Source organism: Anopheles arabiensis, chromosome 2 (assembly GCF_016920715.1).
Source record: "Anopheles arabiensis isolate DONGOLA chromosome 2, AaraD3, whole genome shotgun sequence".
NCBI classification, from domain to species: Eukaryota; Metazoa; Arthropoda; class Insecta; order Diptera; family Culicidae; genus Anopheles; species Anopheles arabiensis.
Genome location: NC_053517.1, coordinates 20,524,742 through 20,541,738, shown reverse-complemented (window position 1 = coordinate 20,541,738; position 16,997 = coordinate 20,524,742). Strand labels below are relative to the sequence as shown.

The 16,997-nt window shown below is 45.0% G+C and overlaps 4 protein-coding genes across 12 annotated transcripts in view; 3 read left to right on the top strand and 1 right to left on the bottom strand.

Moving 5' to 3' along the window:
- Positions 1–1,984: 1,984 nt before the first annotated feature.
- Positions 1,985–2,800, bottom strand: LOC120896794. Its single transcript, XM_040301245.1, has 2 exons — positions 2,568–2,800; positions 1,985–2,467 (listed from the first exon to the last, which is right to left on the bottom strand). Exons 1-2 carry the CDS (start codon positions 2,635–2,637, stop codon positions 2,070–2,072), a joined length of 468 nt encoding a protein of 155 aa, XP_040157179.1. The 5' UTR covers positions 2,638–2,800; the 3' UTR covers positions 1,985–2,069.
- A 5,039-nt stretch (positions 2,801–7,839) lies between these two features.
- Positions 7,840–16,997, top strand: part of LOC120896790 (phospholipid-transporting ATPase ID-like) — a 30,683-nt gene continuing 21,525 nt past the window's right edge. For 5 of the 9 annotated variants that reach the window (XM_040301238.1, XM_040301237.1, XM_040301235.1 and 2 more), the window contains exon 1: positions 7,913–8,115. The gene's annotated coding sequence lies outside the window, so the exon portion shown is untranslated. The other 4 variants (XM_040301233.1, XM_040301232.1, XM_040301236.1 and 1 more) reach the window with 4 other exon arrangements.
- On the top strand, positions 13,749–14,548 carry LOC120897271. The gene is made up of 2 exons (XM_040302001.1): positions 13,749–14,096; positions 14,418–14,548. Exons 1-2 carry the CDS (start codon positions 13,796–13,798, stop codon positions 14,546–14,548), a joined length of 432 nt encoding a protein of 143 aa, XP_040157935.1. The 5' UTR covers positions 13,749–13,795.
- LOC120896793 lies at positions 15,412–16,699 on the top strand. The gene is made up of 2 exons (XM_040301244.1): positions 15,412–15,648; positions 15,794–16,699. Exons 1-2 carry the CDS (start codon positions 15,415–15,417, stop codon positions 16,304–16,306), a joined length of 747 nt encoding a protein of 248 aa, XP_040157178.1. The 5' UTR covers positions 15,412–15,414; the 3' UTR covers positions 16,307–16,699.

The window sequence follows — 16,997 nt, the reverse complement described above, 5'->3', positions numbered from 1 at the left end:
GTGTACACACGCGCGAGGATTAGGAACATTGTAATGTTTCAAGCTTACATCACATAGGGGTAAAGCAAAAAAAACAGGCAGAAAAAATCCGGAGGTCACGGGGAAGATTAACTCCGCTCAAGGTGATGGTGATGGTGATCCGTTTGTGTGCACTGTGTACACAGACACACACACACACGCACACAAAATATGACGCCAATCATGAATGACCCCAAAAAAGCTCTCCTCGGTTGCGGAGCGTCATGAAAATGACACCGACATACAGGGTTTCTCTATCCATCCCAACATTGCATACTGGAAGCTTCATTAAATTTGTTGTTTACCGAGGATCATGCACCCCAAGATCAGTTTTTCGTTGTTAAAAACTGGTGTTCTAACTCAAACAAAGTTAACAGTCTAAATCCTTTAGGTTGGCCCTGGGGTGTGTCAACATTTACTTTTCCTTTACTATGTGTTATATATTAACCTTTGTGTATTTTATCGCTATTAACCGTAATACCTAGATTTTCATCTTTTTATTACCGATCATTTATCGTAAATCATCGTTCAACTTCTGACAGTTCGCTAATCCCTATTATCAGTTTTAACAAGCGTTGTTAACTACAGCAATAATGAAAATACTTTTATTCTGTTCTGAAAGATCGTTGTACAAAATGTTTTAATGTGCATTGGTTAAATCATGCTAGAGACGCTAATCTGTCCGCATAGGTTTGTAACGATAGTTGACATACTTTCAGCTGGGAAATGTTGAACTCCGTATACAGAAAAAACGCCAGAAACGTAATACTTCACATTGTGAACTGTGTGTAGAGTGTAGGTGCAGGCAACAAATAATAAGGGATTCGAGTTGCAACTGATATCGTTAAAATGTAATTAACATTGAGCTTTCTCAAGAAACCCTGTTCTACCGGCTAATTCTACTGAGGCCAACGGTGTAACATTTGCAACCAACAACTGTGGAAACATAAGACTGATGACGTGATGGATGCATAAAGCATTAAGGAAGTACGAGCTGCTTTCTAATGGATAGGCAAAGAACGAAATTGGCCATCATTACTCGAGTGATGGTAATTAGGGGGCAAGTTCTGCAGTCTCTTCCAAGATTACCCTCCAAGAGAGTCCCGTCGGACGTGGTGTCCTAATGTTCTACTTGGTTGCAAATTTTTGCCCATTGAAAGGGAACGTTGCTAAAATACTTGGCTGCGTAGCTATAATACAAGCAAAAACTGAGGTTGATGACGTTGATGCTTCTAAAGACCTTCACCCGTATTTGAGTCGTCCAAATGTCCAATAGAAAGCGATCGATTTGTTTGCCTAAGAAATCGTTAAGATTTGCCGCATAGATTGCTGTAGCACGAAAAGAATGCGAACACAGTTGCCTCGTCGCTCGGTATAACAGCGTAATTGCAGTTTGCAGCGGAATTGCTTATTGGTTTTTCCGGTGTCCACTTGGAAATGGCACATACAGTTTAGCGTAATCAATATTAATACAGTCCTTAGTCGACCCTTCAGTGATTTAGGTTTCGGTTTAAAGTGAGCTTATCTAATCGACGGAGACTCGCTCCATTATTCATTCCAATTGATGAAGGATGATAATAATGCTGGTTGATGATGTTGATTTGGTTGACTGTGTGCATAAAAACTCATAGAAATCAACTTCCACGGTGTGATCGAACCAACGGTGAAAGAAAAGAAGAAACGTCTGATTCCTTAGGCCTCAATCAAACGACCGCGTTTTGACGTGTTTTGAACTATTAACTTGAACTATTTTTATCTTTTTCAACGTCCAAAAATACTATCGGAGAAGGATAAAAGCTCCACCATATCTATCGCAACATGCTATACATGTTTACCACCAGCTATCACCAACCCATCCTCCAACGTGCACGATATAGTGCAGGGGAGCACACATATGGAATCGATAAGACATTACCCCATTTGAAGTCATTTGCGGTGAAGCAATGAATATCACTACGACGCCACATTCCTTTACAGTAAATTAACAGCAACGATTTTATTCACTCGCTTGTAGCCTTCTTCACCCCTCCGGGCGGTGTATTATGTTAAGCTCACTGCCACAGCACCAACGCGATGGCCACCATCACGACACTCGACAGCGTCACCGCCGTGATGCTGCTCGCCCCATTGCACAGTTCCGTGGTGCAAAGATCACAATCGACGATACGGATTTCCGACGGCAGTGCGCTCTGTATTAAGCTACACATGGACTTATCGTTGAACAGACAGTCCCGAACGTAGGCATAGCCGGTAGCGCCACCGACCGTACCCTTGGCGTACACCGAAACGCAGGCCGGCTCCAGCTGCTGGCGTGACTCGGCCGGCAGGAACAGGCTGTGACCCATGATGGACATCTGGCTGGCGCTGGTACATTCCACCGACTGTGCACCGGCCTGGCAGTCGCTCCAGCTCGAAGGGCTGGCACATTGGTAGCATCGAAGGGCGGACACTACATACACGCAAGGCAAAGTAGGGGAGAGTGTGTTAGCAACGCATCACTTACAGGCGATCATAGGTTTACATCCCACATAGACGCTTGTGTCACCTACCAGATTGTGCGAATAGAGCGCCAAAAAACAGGCACGCCGCCAAAAAGCTGCTGATTTTCAACTGTTTCATTTTTTTTTTACTTTCTACACGCTGTGTTGTCCACTGCTGGGCGGAAGGTGTTACCTGTCACAAAACACACACTTAACACTTTGGTCCGTACTGGTGCCTAATGTGGGCGCGAATGGTTTAAAAGCGTGATAACGCTCATGTTTTAATATGCCGTACCCTGTTGGATGGCGAAGCAGCAACAACGATCAATGGGCACAGATATAATCGATATTGATAAGATAGGGAGTCACCCTGCTTTGGTGTTACCTTCAGACCCGTTTGATGTGAGTCATTTTTCGGTCCTATCTGGTTCGGTTGCAGTGCGTGCTTGTGATTGCGATGGATTAACTTCATGTTGAGTGCATCGTGTTGTATCCCTTCAAGCGTTACGTACGCCAAGACGATTAAGAAGCAATGCAATAACGATCGTTATCAAATGACCACACTACAATTACAATGCCAACGCAATTTATTACATAAACCGCCTCACTTCGTCACATATAATATGTTCTTCCGGTGGTGACGGAGTTCCTTCTACTCTCCTTCAAGTGGATAGATCGTGCTTGTATTGGCGGCACAATATATAATATTATTTCCGTTTGCGATTGCTATGGCCTTCTCTTTATCGGGGAAGGTTCTTATTCAAGTGTTTAACAATTCTTATTGCGATGAAAACTCCTTCATATGTTTCCTGTCTAACCATCTTTTCGTCTGCAATATGGGCTTATTCACATTCACATTCTATGACAACTGATCATGCAGGGCTGATCAACTCATTTTGCAATGTGTGCTGCATATTTCATCTCTCACGAAACTTATGTTGACACCAGGGACTATTTGGGCTGGCCCAATGTTAATATTAACCCGTCCAAGTTAAATTTTGCCAGCCCTATTGAGGTTCAGCTTTGTCTATGCAATTCTGCATTATTTGACTCTCGTGTTTTCACAATTCACGCACAAAAATGGAAAGGAGAGGACTTAAGCTTTACAATGATGTATCGTTTCACCTCGTTTAACTCGTATTCAACTCGATTTATTCACTAAATAAATAGCATTTGAAAATTCACTCCAAATTTGTTTACATTTCGTTTACCACAGTGCGTAATCTGTGAAATCCATGCCAGACGAAATGCAAACAAACAATTTTGGAGTAAAATAGGTGTTTTGTATAGTTATGTTACGCACTGTATGAATATACACAGCTTGGGTCAAATGTCAAACTCTAACAGGGATGATAGTTTGAAACTGGTCCTATTTCAATACTTAACACGATGTGTGCCTAAAACGACTTCTTCTTCTATTTGGCGTAACGTCCTACACCGATATGCCTGCCTATACAGACTTTCCAGACTTATTCAGTACCACGTAACCGTATGATGGTTAGTTCTTGCAACGAGCTGGCGATCCAAATGAGGAACCTACGAAGAGCATGTTGTTAAGTCGTACGAGTTGACGATTGTACCACGGGGCCGACTCAGGATCGAATGACTCATCGCGGTATACATGATTTCCTAGCCATTACATTTCTTTATTTGAAAATGTGTTAAAAAGTATAAAAATTTGTATTTAAAACATGCTACAGCTCCACATCACCTGGATGTGAAGCACCATTGTGGTAGAATAGAATGATATTGCTTTGCAAATCGAAAATCTCGCGTGCAAGATATAGGGGCCTGGTTGTAAAACCCTGCAAAGCGACGAAGACGGATTAAAACGTAGTAGATAGGTACCGGAAATATCGCAAATACCATGCACTGTCCTTGCCGCCACTGGTGTTGGCGTGTCGATCGATGCCGAAGCTATTTTTATAACCGATTAGTATTGTGTCTAGCTTATCGCTCCACAATGGTGCAATACATTATGTATTAGTGCTTTTGATTAAACCCACTTCTCTCAGTACGGTTTCGCTATCTAACGCGCGAACCCGGGAACCCCCCAACGGTTCAAACGCGTAGACCATTGTTATCACGTGGGTGATTTCCCCCCTGGTCCACGGAATCTTCATTACCTACCGAAACAGAAGCTTTGCTGCTCCGCAACGCTAAATGCTTGCAACATCTAATTGGTTACAAATTCGCTGATAAAACGACGGATGGATGGTGGCGATAAGCAATGGGCGCGGATGTAAACAGTCTGTACACACTAATAGATGAGCTCATGGTGGCTGCTGTCGGTGTGTTGTCATAAGTCTTATCAACAAGGAGCAATAGTTTCGATACAAATACAAGCGTTTAGTCACCCGAGGCAGGAGGCTTCCTTCTGCTTGTTTTAATTCAATTCTTTCCAGCTTTCCCAGCTGTCTGAGGAATCCTCAGTAAAAACGGTCCCAAAGGCAATGAAAATGTCCTATGAATTGGAACATTTGTATCGGCTCCACACTTTGTATTATCCAGCAGAAGGAAATTTCATCCTTCTCGACTTTTCAGTGGCCGCTTGCCAGTGGGCTTGAAGAAGCAAAAACAAAAAAACAAACGCCCGAAAACATGTGCTCCCTTTCACAGCCACTTCAAGGCTGTCCACTTACCCTCGGTATCAAGTACAAATAGAATTAAAGTTACTAATAATTCATCGGAATCACTTTCTCCTCGGGACGCCGGCCGGGGGTAGGCAGGCGTTTTTCGCGGCTGGTCCGGCCTGCCAGACGACCTTCTTCCCACGCGGAACCAGAAGCCACACCACTCCCTTTCGCTTTGGCGTCCCGCAGTACCGCTTCTGTGTTCTCGTGCCGCGATAGAACGAACGTGTCCTCTATAATTCATCCACTTTTCTTCCCTTCCCTGGTTTGAAAGACAGTCCACCTAGCTCCATTTTACATGCGGCCCCCCTTCCCCGCCATTTAGAGACCCAGAAGAGGCGCCACATGTGTGTGTGTCCAGTTGTAAGGTATGTGAGAATATTTTGGACAGTGACAAGCTGCCGCCACCGCGGAAAACGGAACCACGGAACCGGCAGACCAAGAAGCTGCCCGGTAGAATCGGGCCCCCTCTCCATAGTGCAAGTTTGTCAGTGTGTTAAGTTTCTCACCAAGAACCGGGCACGTCCCGGGAAAGTACAATCCCCCTGTCCTGCGCTCGTCCGCCCAGAAGCAATAATTAAAGTGTTCATCACTTCTTACCCTCTGTTCTGTTTTCGGGTTTCGTTCGCAGGCCTCACCAACGCCGCATACCGCACGTGACGCTTCTGATGGACGGGTGGTGTCCCGTGCCGCGCTCCGTGCCACCGTTCGAGCATTGGCTTTGGGTGCCACCGATAAAATCGCGACCCCGGCACCAGGATCGCGGCTGTCGTGCGCATCCGGTCGTGTGTGGCGTATAGGGCGCGCGCCGAACGCGTGGTGTTCAGTGCTAAGTGAACAAGTATGGCGATCGCCAGCAGCAACTCCGTCCCGTACAGAAACTGGACGCAAATGAAAGCAAGAGCTACTAGTGCCACACCGAGTGAGTAATGTGCTGTAAGAAATCGTCCATTTTCTAGTGTATGTGTGTGTCTATAAGTTACCATAAAAGTGCTACTTAAGATCATCGACCATCGAGTTCCTATGCTGAGTGGATTTTAGTCGCGCGTGTATCAGGGTGGTACAGTTTAAACCCGTTCTTTAGCCGGCTAAAATGAAGAGGAAAAAAGGCGCTGCTGCATCCCTTGCCAAAAAGTGTATTGCCGCCTGTTTGTGGGGCAAACCGTGTGTGTGACCCTGAGTGAGTGACTGAGTGATTTGCTCCCGTCCATATGTGCGTGTGTGTGTGTGTGCCAGGGCTGTTGCCAAGATGCTGCCAGTTCGAACATAAGTAACGGCCAAATATCGTTTAACGTGAAAAAAAGTACATGCGCCATTATCGTACCACCACCAAGTGCAATTCATCAACCTTTTTGGGGCCAAAGAAAGTTACGCAGCGCCGAAGCAACGCCGTCCAACAATAAGTGTAGTGTTAGTGTGCACAGTTGTTGTTTTTATACCATAATATAATAAGTAAGCTCAACGCGCGTCAACATGGGCGAGACGAGTAAAGTGCAGCAGCAGCAGCAGCAGCAGGAAAAGGCTCGACTGCGTAAGTAACCGCAATGACCTGTACTCGCGTTCATCATTATCAATGAACCCCATCACTCATCGCTCACTCCCGCCATAGCTTAGTTTAGCTGCAGTTATTCCAAAAGTCACGTTTCGACGCCTGGCGGCCCATTTCCGTTACTAATTGTACGCTTTTTCGCTTTTCAAACGCTTACTCATGATGGCGCCCGGTTCCGGACCGGCGACAAGATCACGTAGAGAATGCTTGCAACTAACAAACAATACGAAACAATTCGCACTCACTCTGCATTAAGACATAAACGGTGTGTTACCATACATTTGGACATTATTCACTCGCTGTCGCACGCTTTACTCGCTGCATTGTTCGGTGCACTTGCACCCAACGGACGCGCATCGCAACCATTATGCATCACGCGTGTGTATTGGTAACGGTGCAATAATCGAGATTGCAATAATAGGCCCGCCTTTCCCATGTGTGGTAGCGCAAAAAAAGGCGCCACATGAAAACTCCCTTCCCACCCCAACTCTCCTCCTCCTTCTCCTCCTCTTCCAACCCTCCACAGAAAGTGCATGCCATGCGCAGTGCGGCCGGTGGTTGTGGGTTTCACTTTCACGAAAACACGCGCACATCAGCCACGAGTCGGTCGTGTTTATGTTTTGGTCGTACCCCCAAACAACCAACCATCCCCCGAACTCGATGTCTCGAAGGGAGGAGGGGAGGGGGGTGGAAAACTGAACGTTCATCATCCCCCTTAGCACAGAATAGTGACAAGCAATGGAAGCTTTGCTGGCAACACTGGCCACTGGTTTCGAAACTGTCAACTAAACGTCAGGCAAACGTCACATTTTGCACCACTACCAGCGTAGCAGCGGGCGCAACGAAAACGGTGAAAAACAATTTTCCACGCTTTCTCGCTCACCGTCGTGGGGTTTTTTGTTGCTCTCTTTCTTTCCTTCTCGTGCCGTTGCCGATAGTGTCGGCATCGAAGTGTCTCTCTATCGTACGCGCACGCTCTCTCTTTCTCCCCGCTGCTCTCCTTCTCTGTCGCTCGTTTTGCACTAAACGCGCCGCATACTAATATTCGTACAACCTGTCTCGCTTCTTCTTTTCGAGCGCTTCGTGTGTGTGTTATGGTTATCCGAACCCCCCCTGCTAGAGTTTTCCACCACGAGCAGCACTGCGTCAAGTCGGCAGGAAAAAAAGCCACAGTTGTGAGTGTTTTTCCACCGCTCCAAACATCCAAAGTCGCGGTCGCGCACACCAGTTCCATTTTCACTTGCCAAGCGGACGGACCCACCACTGCCCCAGGGGGTAAAGCACACGCGCGCGTGGAAAGCTCGGGTGAACGGCGTCGCCGTCGTTTGAATCGATACGCGGAACAGAACGGGAATGTGCTCAGTGTGTGTGGTTGTGCCAGCGGGGAAAGGAAAAAAAAGCACGTGAACCTCCAGAGGCGCACTGGCCCGTAAAAGTGCGTACCGTACCGCAACCACACAACCGTTAGATGGGGTTGGGAGGGGTCCGTGCTGCTCCACACACTTTTTGTGTGGGGGAGAAGGGGAGGAGGGGGGGAAGTGAAACCGCGGTAACGAAAGTTGAAGAAAGAGGCAGAAGTAACAACAAAAAAGCGCCTTGATTAGATCGGCGTTGCACAATACGCTCGTGCGTTCGTGCGTGCGTCTGTGGAGCGTGTGTGTGTGTGTTTGTGTGTGTATTTGTGTGTCTCCATGTGTGTGAATACAGAAGTAAAAGTTACTACACACCACAGGCTGCGTGCGATGGTGAAAATGTGACGATTGTTGGAGGTTCTTTTTTGTTGCTGGTTTTGATCGTTCTCCAACTCCACCCAACACAAGGTGTCTCCAACGCGAACACGAAGATATTAGCACGAAGGCGCAAAGAAAGCATTAATCCCCAACTCCTCCCCTATGCCGCCGCCCTGTCTTTTTCTTCCCCCCCTGTCATTTGGAGGAAGAAAATCGATCGAAAGCTTGTGCCCCTGCTTCCCCTCTACACACCGGGTCTCCAACCGCATCACCCCCCCCTCCCCCTTCAGACATCGACGACACCTTTTTCCCTAGCGACGGCGACGGTGTGTGGTACTTTTCCAATACACAATCTAAGTACGCCCTGGGTCGGTCGGTCGGTTGGTCGGTCTCCTGGCGCCTCCTCCACCCACCGTGGAGTGTGGGCCCCTGCAGTGTGTGTGTGTGTCTGTCGCGTGTGTGACAGATGCGTGCGTGTGTGTTTTGTGTCGAAAAGGAAGGCAGTCGTCAGGGTCGTCGGCGTGTGAAAAGTGTGCGCGCCCGTCCAAATACCGCGTGTGTCCGTCCGGCTGCGTTGTGTGTGTGTCCTTCCGCATGTTCCGCAACACTTTATCTGTGACACTGTGACACGTGAAGGAAGAGAGAGAGGGAAGGGTGGGGGAAGGTGTTTGGTTACATCCGGTTGGAAAATCCGCGAAGGACGCGATACAACCAACCATAAATCTCGGTGTGTGTGTGTGTGTGTGTGTGTGTATTTGTGTGCGTGTGGGGCTCCAGCCAGATTTGCCATGTGAGTCATCGACGGGAAAAGATGTGTGCAGCAGAGTAGCTGCACCTTAAGCAGGAAAATAAGATGTGTTTGGTGGGGGGTGGGAGGCATCCATGATGGTCCTTTCTTTTCCTATTTCTTTTTGCATCTTCTCCCCTTATCCTCTCATCGTTTCATTTCTGTATGTGTGTGTGAGAGAGAAAGAGAGAGGAAGAAGCAATGGTAGAGCAGATACATTTGCCCATAAATCCAATCCAGGGAGCCTCCTGCGGCCAGTGCACTAGTAGGCCATGCGGGGAGTGCTTCAGTGAAAGGTTTCAATTAATCCCTAAGCCATCTTCTAGTTCTTCTTTTAGCGTAAGCCCCAAAGCATTGAAACACACAGCGTTTTGTGACCAAACGCGTTCGTTTGCAGTGCCTCTAACTGCACGGCACGGGCCAAGCGGACCGTAAGTGTTGACGTTGTTGGTTCACAGCACACCAACCACCTTGTCCCCCCTCCCTGTTTGTGTGTGTGTTATTAAATCGATCGGCATGTGGTCACACACACATACACTCTCGAAGGAGGCAGACGAACCAGCGTAGACGCGCTCCTTCTGTGCTGCAAGGATGTGCTGGCGTAACGCAATCAACCCGTTTCCGGCAATTAAACCACCGTCTCCCTGCTGCTCCGGACAGGATGTAGCCTTCCTCTTGGGCGGTTGTAGCTGTTTGTGTGGGTCGTGAGTTGACCCAATTGTCAGCAACGCCCGGCATGGAAGCTGTGTGTCAGTTACAGGGATGTAAAAATGTTTTCACCGCATGGCTTCTAAGTGCTCGAGCAATTGCCATTTAATGTACACTGTGCAATCCCCATTGCACATACTCTGTGTTGTAGCCTCTGTTCAATACAAGTATCGAGTGGAGGGTTTAACCGGTGTGCACCACTTAACCTTACCGCGACCCTCTGTTCTGTCCCACAGAACGACCGGCTGAGCGGCTTATTATCATTAACTCTCCTTCTTGTCGGCATAACCTCACGATGACCTCTCTGGAGGAGGGAGGGGTGTGCTTCGTGCAGCAAAAAGAGCGTTCCCTTCGTGCGCTGGTAGAGAGGATGGGGCGTGGGATAGGCAGTGTACCATTACACCCTACCGACCCGCTCGGCATGAAAATGACACGCACTCTTTACCACTGACACTCCTCCTACTACACCTTTATTTGCTTGCGTTGAATTTTCCAACCCCTCGCTCTTCGTAAAACCCTTCTAACGAGTGCTAGTAGAGACTAGTGATGTGGTGTCTGGACTTTACCGACGACTCCCATTATTTGTCCGATTCCGACTCCGCTAAAATCGGAATTACTAGTTCCGCCCGGAGTCGGAGTCGTCCGGAATCGTCCGAAGTCAGCAGGAGCCAGAATCGGTCAGAGGCATTTCCTTTTTTCCTCTTTCGCTTTGCGCGTGCACTTCTTAAACCGACCTTTTTTTTAAGAATAGCGGTTTGAGTCGACTGGAGTTAGCAAGAGTCGGGTTCGGAGAAGGGTTTGACTACAAAAACATTGCATCGGCCATCTCCGGGCTACTCGGCACGACCCCTGACGACTCCAGACCACTTCGGATGATTCCGAACGGCTTCAGATGATTCCGGACGGCTTCGTATGACTCCAGACTACTCTAGATGACTCTGGACGACTCCGGTTAACGACTCCGAACGACTATGGGTGACTTCGAACGACTCTGGAAGATTCCCGAAGATTCTGGACGGCTCTTCACGATTCCGGACGATTCCAGATGACCCCCGATGACTCCAGATCATTCCGGATGACTCCGGACAATTCCAGATAACTCCGGGTGACTCCAAATGACTCCGGATGACCCCGGACGACTCCGAATGACTCTGGACAACTTCGAATGACTCCGGATGACTCCGGATGACTCCAAATGACTCCGGATGACCCCGGACGACTCTGAATGCCTCCGGACGACTCCGAATGACTCTGAATGACTACGGATGACTCAAAAAGACTCCGAATGACTCCAGATGGCTTCAGATGACTCCGGACGACTTCGGATGACTCCGGTTAACTCTAGATGACTCCGGATGGCTCCGGTTAACGACTACGAACGACTTTGAGTGACTTCGAAGGACTCTGAATGATTCCCGAAGATTCTGGACGTCTCTTGACGACTTCGGACGATTCCAAATGACTCCGAATGACTCCAGATCACTCCGGATGACTCCGGACAATTCCAGATAATTCTGGATGACTCCAGATGACTCCGGATGACTCCAAATGACTCTGGATGACCCCGGACGACTCCGAATGACTCTGGACAACTTCGAATGACTCCGGATGACTTCGAATGACTCCGGATAACTCCGGACGACTCTAGATGATACCAGAAGAATCTGGGCGACTCTTGACGACTCTGGATAATTCCCGAAAACTCCGAATGACTGTAGATGACTCCGGACAATTCCAGATGACTCCGGATGATTCCGAATGACTCCGGACAACTCCGGATTATGCTGGACGTACCTACCTTCCGGAATCGGCTCGGAAGTTTTCAGAGTCGGATCGGAATCGGATCGGAGTCGACTCTGGATTTTTGCTAACCTTACCCATCACTAGTACACAGACCTTCTCCCTTCTCTAATCGGCAATTGCTGTGGGTGGGAAGTTAACATTCTTGCCGCAAACGTTCAAACTGCACTTGTACTGTATGGGAGGGTAAGGGAGGGGGGGTAGGAGTAGGGTTCTGTGATTGCATCGGACGTTTATCTTTTGCCCTTCCCCTAACGCGGGGCTTTGGTGAAATCATTTTCAAAACAGTCATTTTTTAACGACCCACCAACCAACCCTCCCCAACCGGGTGATGCGCTCCCCCCCCCCCCCCCTCTAAAAACGATACGAACAGCTTTGTGTGTGCGGCTTTTTTATTGCTCACTTCTCGCAGAGAGGACGTAATGGGGAGTGGAGAAGGTCAAACAAAGTACTGCTGCAGTGTGGGTGGGTGTGGGTGGTTGGGCAAACAGTCTGCAGTGTTGCGCGTTTGACACATTGCAACGCTTCCTTGTGGCGTTGAGCCAAGAAAACGACCGTAGTAGTTGTTGTTGTTGTCAGTGCTGCAAAATGTCACCATCAATATCACAAAAAAACTGAGTGAATCAAAAACCTTGACAGCGTCACGTACTCAATTGCGATTATCACAGGTGAAATTCTCAAGTGGTTGTAACGAGTGATACGATTGATGACAATTTGGGAATAAACTTTTAGTCAATCACTGTTATGAAATTTTCTGGACCGGGAGCAGCACTGTAAAATATCACTGTTTCAGTCACCAACGCTCATGACTGAAACGAACATCAAATCAGCTCACGTACACAAGTGCGATGATCAGACGCAAGATGAACATAGTCGTTGTGACGTGTGACCAGATTGGTGACATTGCAGCAACCACCTCTTGGTCGGTCACTTTGACGTGACTTTGTTTATCTGTGATCAATTTCGAAATGTCACTGATTCTATCACGAGCACTCGTGATTGAAATGAAATTCATTTCGGTTCACGTACACATGTGCGATGATCAGAAGTAAGACGCACATGGTCGTTGTGACGTCTGATCTGATTGATGATATTTTGGTAACCAACTCCTGGTCAATCAGTTTGTCGTGATTTTTTGGTATTTTATTATCGCGATAGACTTAGAATATACATGGCGCGGGCGAGTGGTGTAGCTCAGTTTACCCAGTCAACCTGCTTGTTTTTTGTTAAAAAAACATAAAAAACAAGTTGAATTGTGCTCAATTTTATTTTTATTTTAGTTTGGCATTAATCTGGCTGGAACAAACTGGATAATTTGATTCTATTTGGTGCAGCAGTATTATTGCGCTAGGCAAGTAGCTCTGTTTGCAAAATTGGGCTACTTTCTGTCACGCGCGACGCTGCCGCCCTATGTCTTTTTGAACGGTAACGGAAAGACATCACTATGGAATAGTTTGGATTATTTCGTCAAAATTTTTTATTGTTCAATAGCATTTTATCTACACAATTTGATACATTATGTATGCCTGTGATTGTATTAACTGTTGGTTTTTACAATAACGAAATAATATGATCCAGTTTATACAAAAGTTGAAATTTATAAAAAATATAAATTTGACATTAATTAAATCGAAATTTTGACGAGTAGACTTTAATTCTGTCCCATCGTTGAAACGGTAGCATCCTTTTGATGTAGTCGAACACTTCGCTGTTATCATTCATGTGGATTGGAAGTCCGTTATTGCGTGCCAAATTTTACTCTAAATTAAAAAAAAAAACAAAAACAAAATGGAAGCCTCGGGAAGTGGTAGTGGACAGCCGAAGCGGAAAACGTATGCGAAGCGGAAAACGTATGCGTCTACTGCTTGGAAGTTATTGAAGCAGGTTGAAGATCGACTTGTGTGCAACATCGATCCACAAAATGGCTGCCAGTATGAGCAGGCGCATTATGAAGGAGGCAACTTCATACGCCATTTCCGGCTATGCCACGAAGAGCTGGCTCGGCTTCATGGGTTTTTCGACAAAGAAAACGAGCCCCCAAGCGCAAAAAAGTGATCGCTAAAAGATATGTTGCGATTGACCACGAAACTATGTTTCATGCTAGCGTTGATCTAGTCACAGTAAACAACCTCCCCTATAGTTGTTTCGAATGGCCTGCTTTCCGGAAGGTTTGGGGTGCGTGTTGTGATGCACTAGGCATAGTTATAAATCGCGAGAACATTAAAACACACGTCCGAGCGGTTGTGTCACGTGTAGTGGATAGTCTCGCCAACGAAATGCGCGAGAAACTTATATGTTTGAAGGTGGATTCCGCTGTACGTTATAACAGGCATGTACTAGGAGTGAATGCCCAATACGAGCTGGACGGTATAATGGTGTGTCGTACCTTGGGTAAGTAAGTCGATTAACAAAAATGTGCATATATATATATATATATATATATATATATATATATATATATATATATATATATATATATATATATATATATATATATATATATATATATATATATATATATATATATATATATATATATATATATAAACATATCTACACACATATATATATATATATATACATATCTACACATATATATATATATGTTTATATATATATATATATATATATATATATATATATATATATCTCTCTAAAGGTTCTGTTTAACTATAATTTTGTTATGTTATCATTGTTATTGTTATTTTACAGCAATGCTAGAAGTCAACGAAAGCCAGACCGCCAAATTCATTAAAAACAGAATCCTAGATGTGTTAAAACGCTACAAATTAAAGTTGGAACAGATTTTTCGATTACAACCGACAATGGCGCAAATATGCTAGCAGCTGCCAAACAATTGCAACAACAGTTTGTTGCGGTTCAGGCGCAATTTCATGGGATGATCGACGATGAGGACACTACAGCTGAAGATAGCTTCATGGAAGCCTTAATGGGAGAGCTTTTGAACAATTTACCATAACACGTTGTTCCATTCATACACTGCAGTTAGCTTTAAATGATGTTGTGAGAAATGAAGATGACTTCATTAGAACAATCACTAACATTGTGAAGCAATCGAGGAAAGTAAAATATAATCCCTTTTTCGACTGCCACAAGGAAAAGCGTCCTCCGCTGTGGTCGCCTACGCGTTGGGGTGGAAAATATAAAATGGTGCGGTTCATAGGCAAACGCGAGCAGTTTTTACGACACTTGGAGAGCAGTACCCCGAACTAGGTAATTTTGTTAAATGTACTTTACCAAAATTAAAACTTTACCAAAATCACACTAAACACATCTGTCCACTTCGGATAGAAAACATTCTTCTTTACCACAACCAAAAATTGCACAGTTAATCTAGATCTTGAACACACACTACATACATTCAGCTGCACATCTGTTCACTTCGGATACAATCATTCATGTTTTCGTCATGCAGTGTAGTTCACTCTCTTACAAATAGTACCAACAATGTTACCCATCCCATCGATCATTTCAGAATTTTCCTTCTTCCTCGTGGTTTAAACCATTATCTATCCATTACAATTATTGAAATGTTATTATTTGTATTATGCCTTATATTTATTCAGATGTTAATTAGCAAAAATTCTAACTCTACTTTTTATTCCTACCCAGTGATTGATGATGAGTCATGGACCATAATTAAAGAATACGAGGAGGCCTTCAGACCTTTCTACAGGTAACCAAGCTGATGCAAACTTTGCATCAGCCGTTTTCGGAGTTCTACATCCAATGGCTAAATGGTGTTCGTGAACTAAAACTTTTGAAAAACAATCGGTTTGTGACACCGTTATCAAACGGTTTGATGAACCGGTTGAACCTCCTAAAAGACAGCCAATTATTCCGAGCCGCATTGTATTTGGATCCTAGATTCAATTTCTTGGATTCTAAAGTATTCAGTCTTGAGGAAAAGGAATCAACCCAGGTAAGGATGTAAGGAGACCGTCATACCGCTTTTTATATTGTTATGAATGTCTTCTGACAATAATATGTCCTAAGGACAACACATTTCACCAGTTAGATAAAAACTTCATTATTAACAAAGTATTGTTATTATCATTTTTCTACAGGAGTATTTGATGCGAATTTGGGAGAGAGTCCATGCGCTTTGCTCTGCTAATAATGCACCGTTTGAACTATCACCAGATAATTCCATCAATGAATCTGCAGCATCCGTAGTAGAGGATTTGGACGATTTCCTTACCGATATGTACGGTGGCACGCTGAGCACATTGACACATAACTCTAAAACTGTAGATAGTATTCGGCAGCAGATCAAAATGCTGGAAATTGAGCCTCGACAACCACACACGTGCGATGTATGGAAGCACTGGTTGGCCAGAAAGGCATCACACCCGGAGCTTTTTGCTGTGGCTATGGTGGTGCTTTCTGCGCCGTCAAACCAAGCATCGGTCGAAAGAGCGTTTAGCGCTTTGGCTCTTGTGCTTACGAGCCATCGAACTGGCATGGCTGATGATCTGTTGGAGAATACGTTGTTGGTTAAACTTAACCAGCCCATCGTTGAGAAAGTAATGCCAACGCTTTATCCTTGGAAGGACTTCAAGGAAAATATTAACCAATAATAGTGATCGAATTGATACCAGTTAGTATGACTAATTTATATGAACTCATGTGTATATAGTTATGAATATTTTAGCTTTATAGTTAGCACTTTATCAATATTTTATTAGCTTTCATGCCACCATTGAATTTTTACTGAAAAGTAGTATAGACTGTTATGAATTTTGATGTGTATATATTTATGAATTATATAGCTTTACTTAGTACTTTACCTTTTCCAGAGCGTTAGTACTCTACCAGTACCAGTTTATTAGTTTTGAAAACCTGAATTTCTATTTATTAGTATTACTAACTGTTATGAATTTAGATGTGTATTATTTCGTATGGTTATTGGTAGCTATTATACGAACTGATCTCTTATGTTGCACTATTTAAATAAAGAGAGATGAACTACAGACACATAATATAAGTATTGCTCATTACGGCCTTATAAGACGGAGGAAAATACTGTCATTTCTCTTTTGGCATTTATCTGTCAATCCTAGACTTTGGCACACAAAAAACTCTCTTGTTGTCACCTTTCACATTTATTATTTGATTTATTGATTTTTTTTGGCTTCATCCGTAAGAATCATTCGTTGTGTTCGTTATCAATAAATTCAATACGCTCCACCGACATTGACAGTAAAAATCCACTTTCGAGCAAATCGGAATTGAGAATACCGAATTCCGATTTTCCGACTGGCATCTATC

What these genes read in the sequence shown, in the direction of transcription:
- LOC120896794 (XM_040301245.1), bottom strand. Translation starts at nt 2,637, where the DNA reads ATGAAACAGTTGAAAATCAGCAGCTTTTTGGCGGCGTGCCTGTTTTTT. An exon ending in CGCTCTATTCGCACAATCTG is followed by an intron (nt 2,468 to 2,567) that starts GTAGGTGACACA and finishes GCGTGTATGTAG; the next exon opens with TGTCCGCCCTTCGATGCTAC.
- LOC120896793 (XM_040301244.1), top strand. Translation starts at nt 15,415, where the DNA reads ATGCAAACTTTGCATCAGCCGTTTTCGGAGTTCTACATCCAATGGCTA. An exon ending in AGGAAAAGGAATCAACCCAG is followed by an intron (nt 15,649 to 15,793) that starts GTAAGGATGTAA and finishes ATTTTTCTACAG; the next exon opens with GAGTATTTGATGCGAATTTG.
- LOC120897271 (XM_040302001.1), top strand. Translation starts at nt 13,796, where the DNA reads ATGTTTCATGCTAGCGTTGATCTAGTCACAGTAAACAACCTCCCCTAT. An exon ending in AATGGTGTGTCGTACCTTGG is followed by an intron (nt 14,097 to 14,417) that starts GTAAGTAAGTCG and finishes GTTATTTTACAG; the next exon opens with CAATGCTAGAAGTCAACGAA.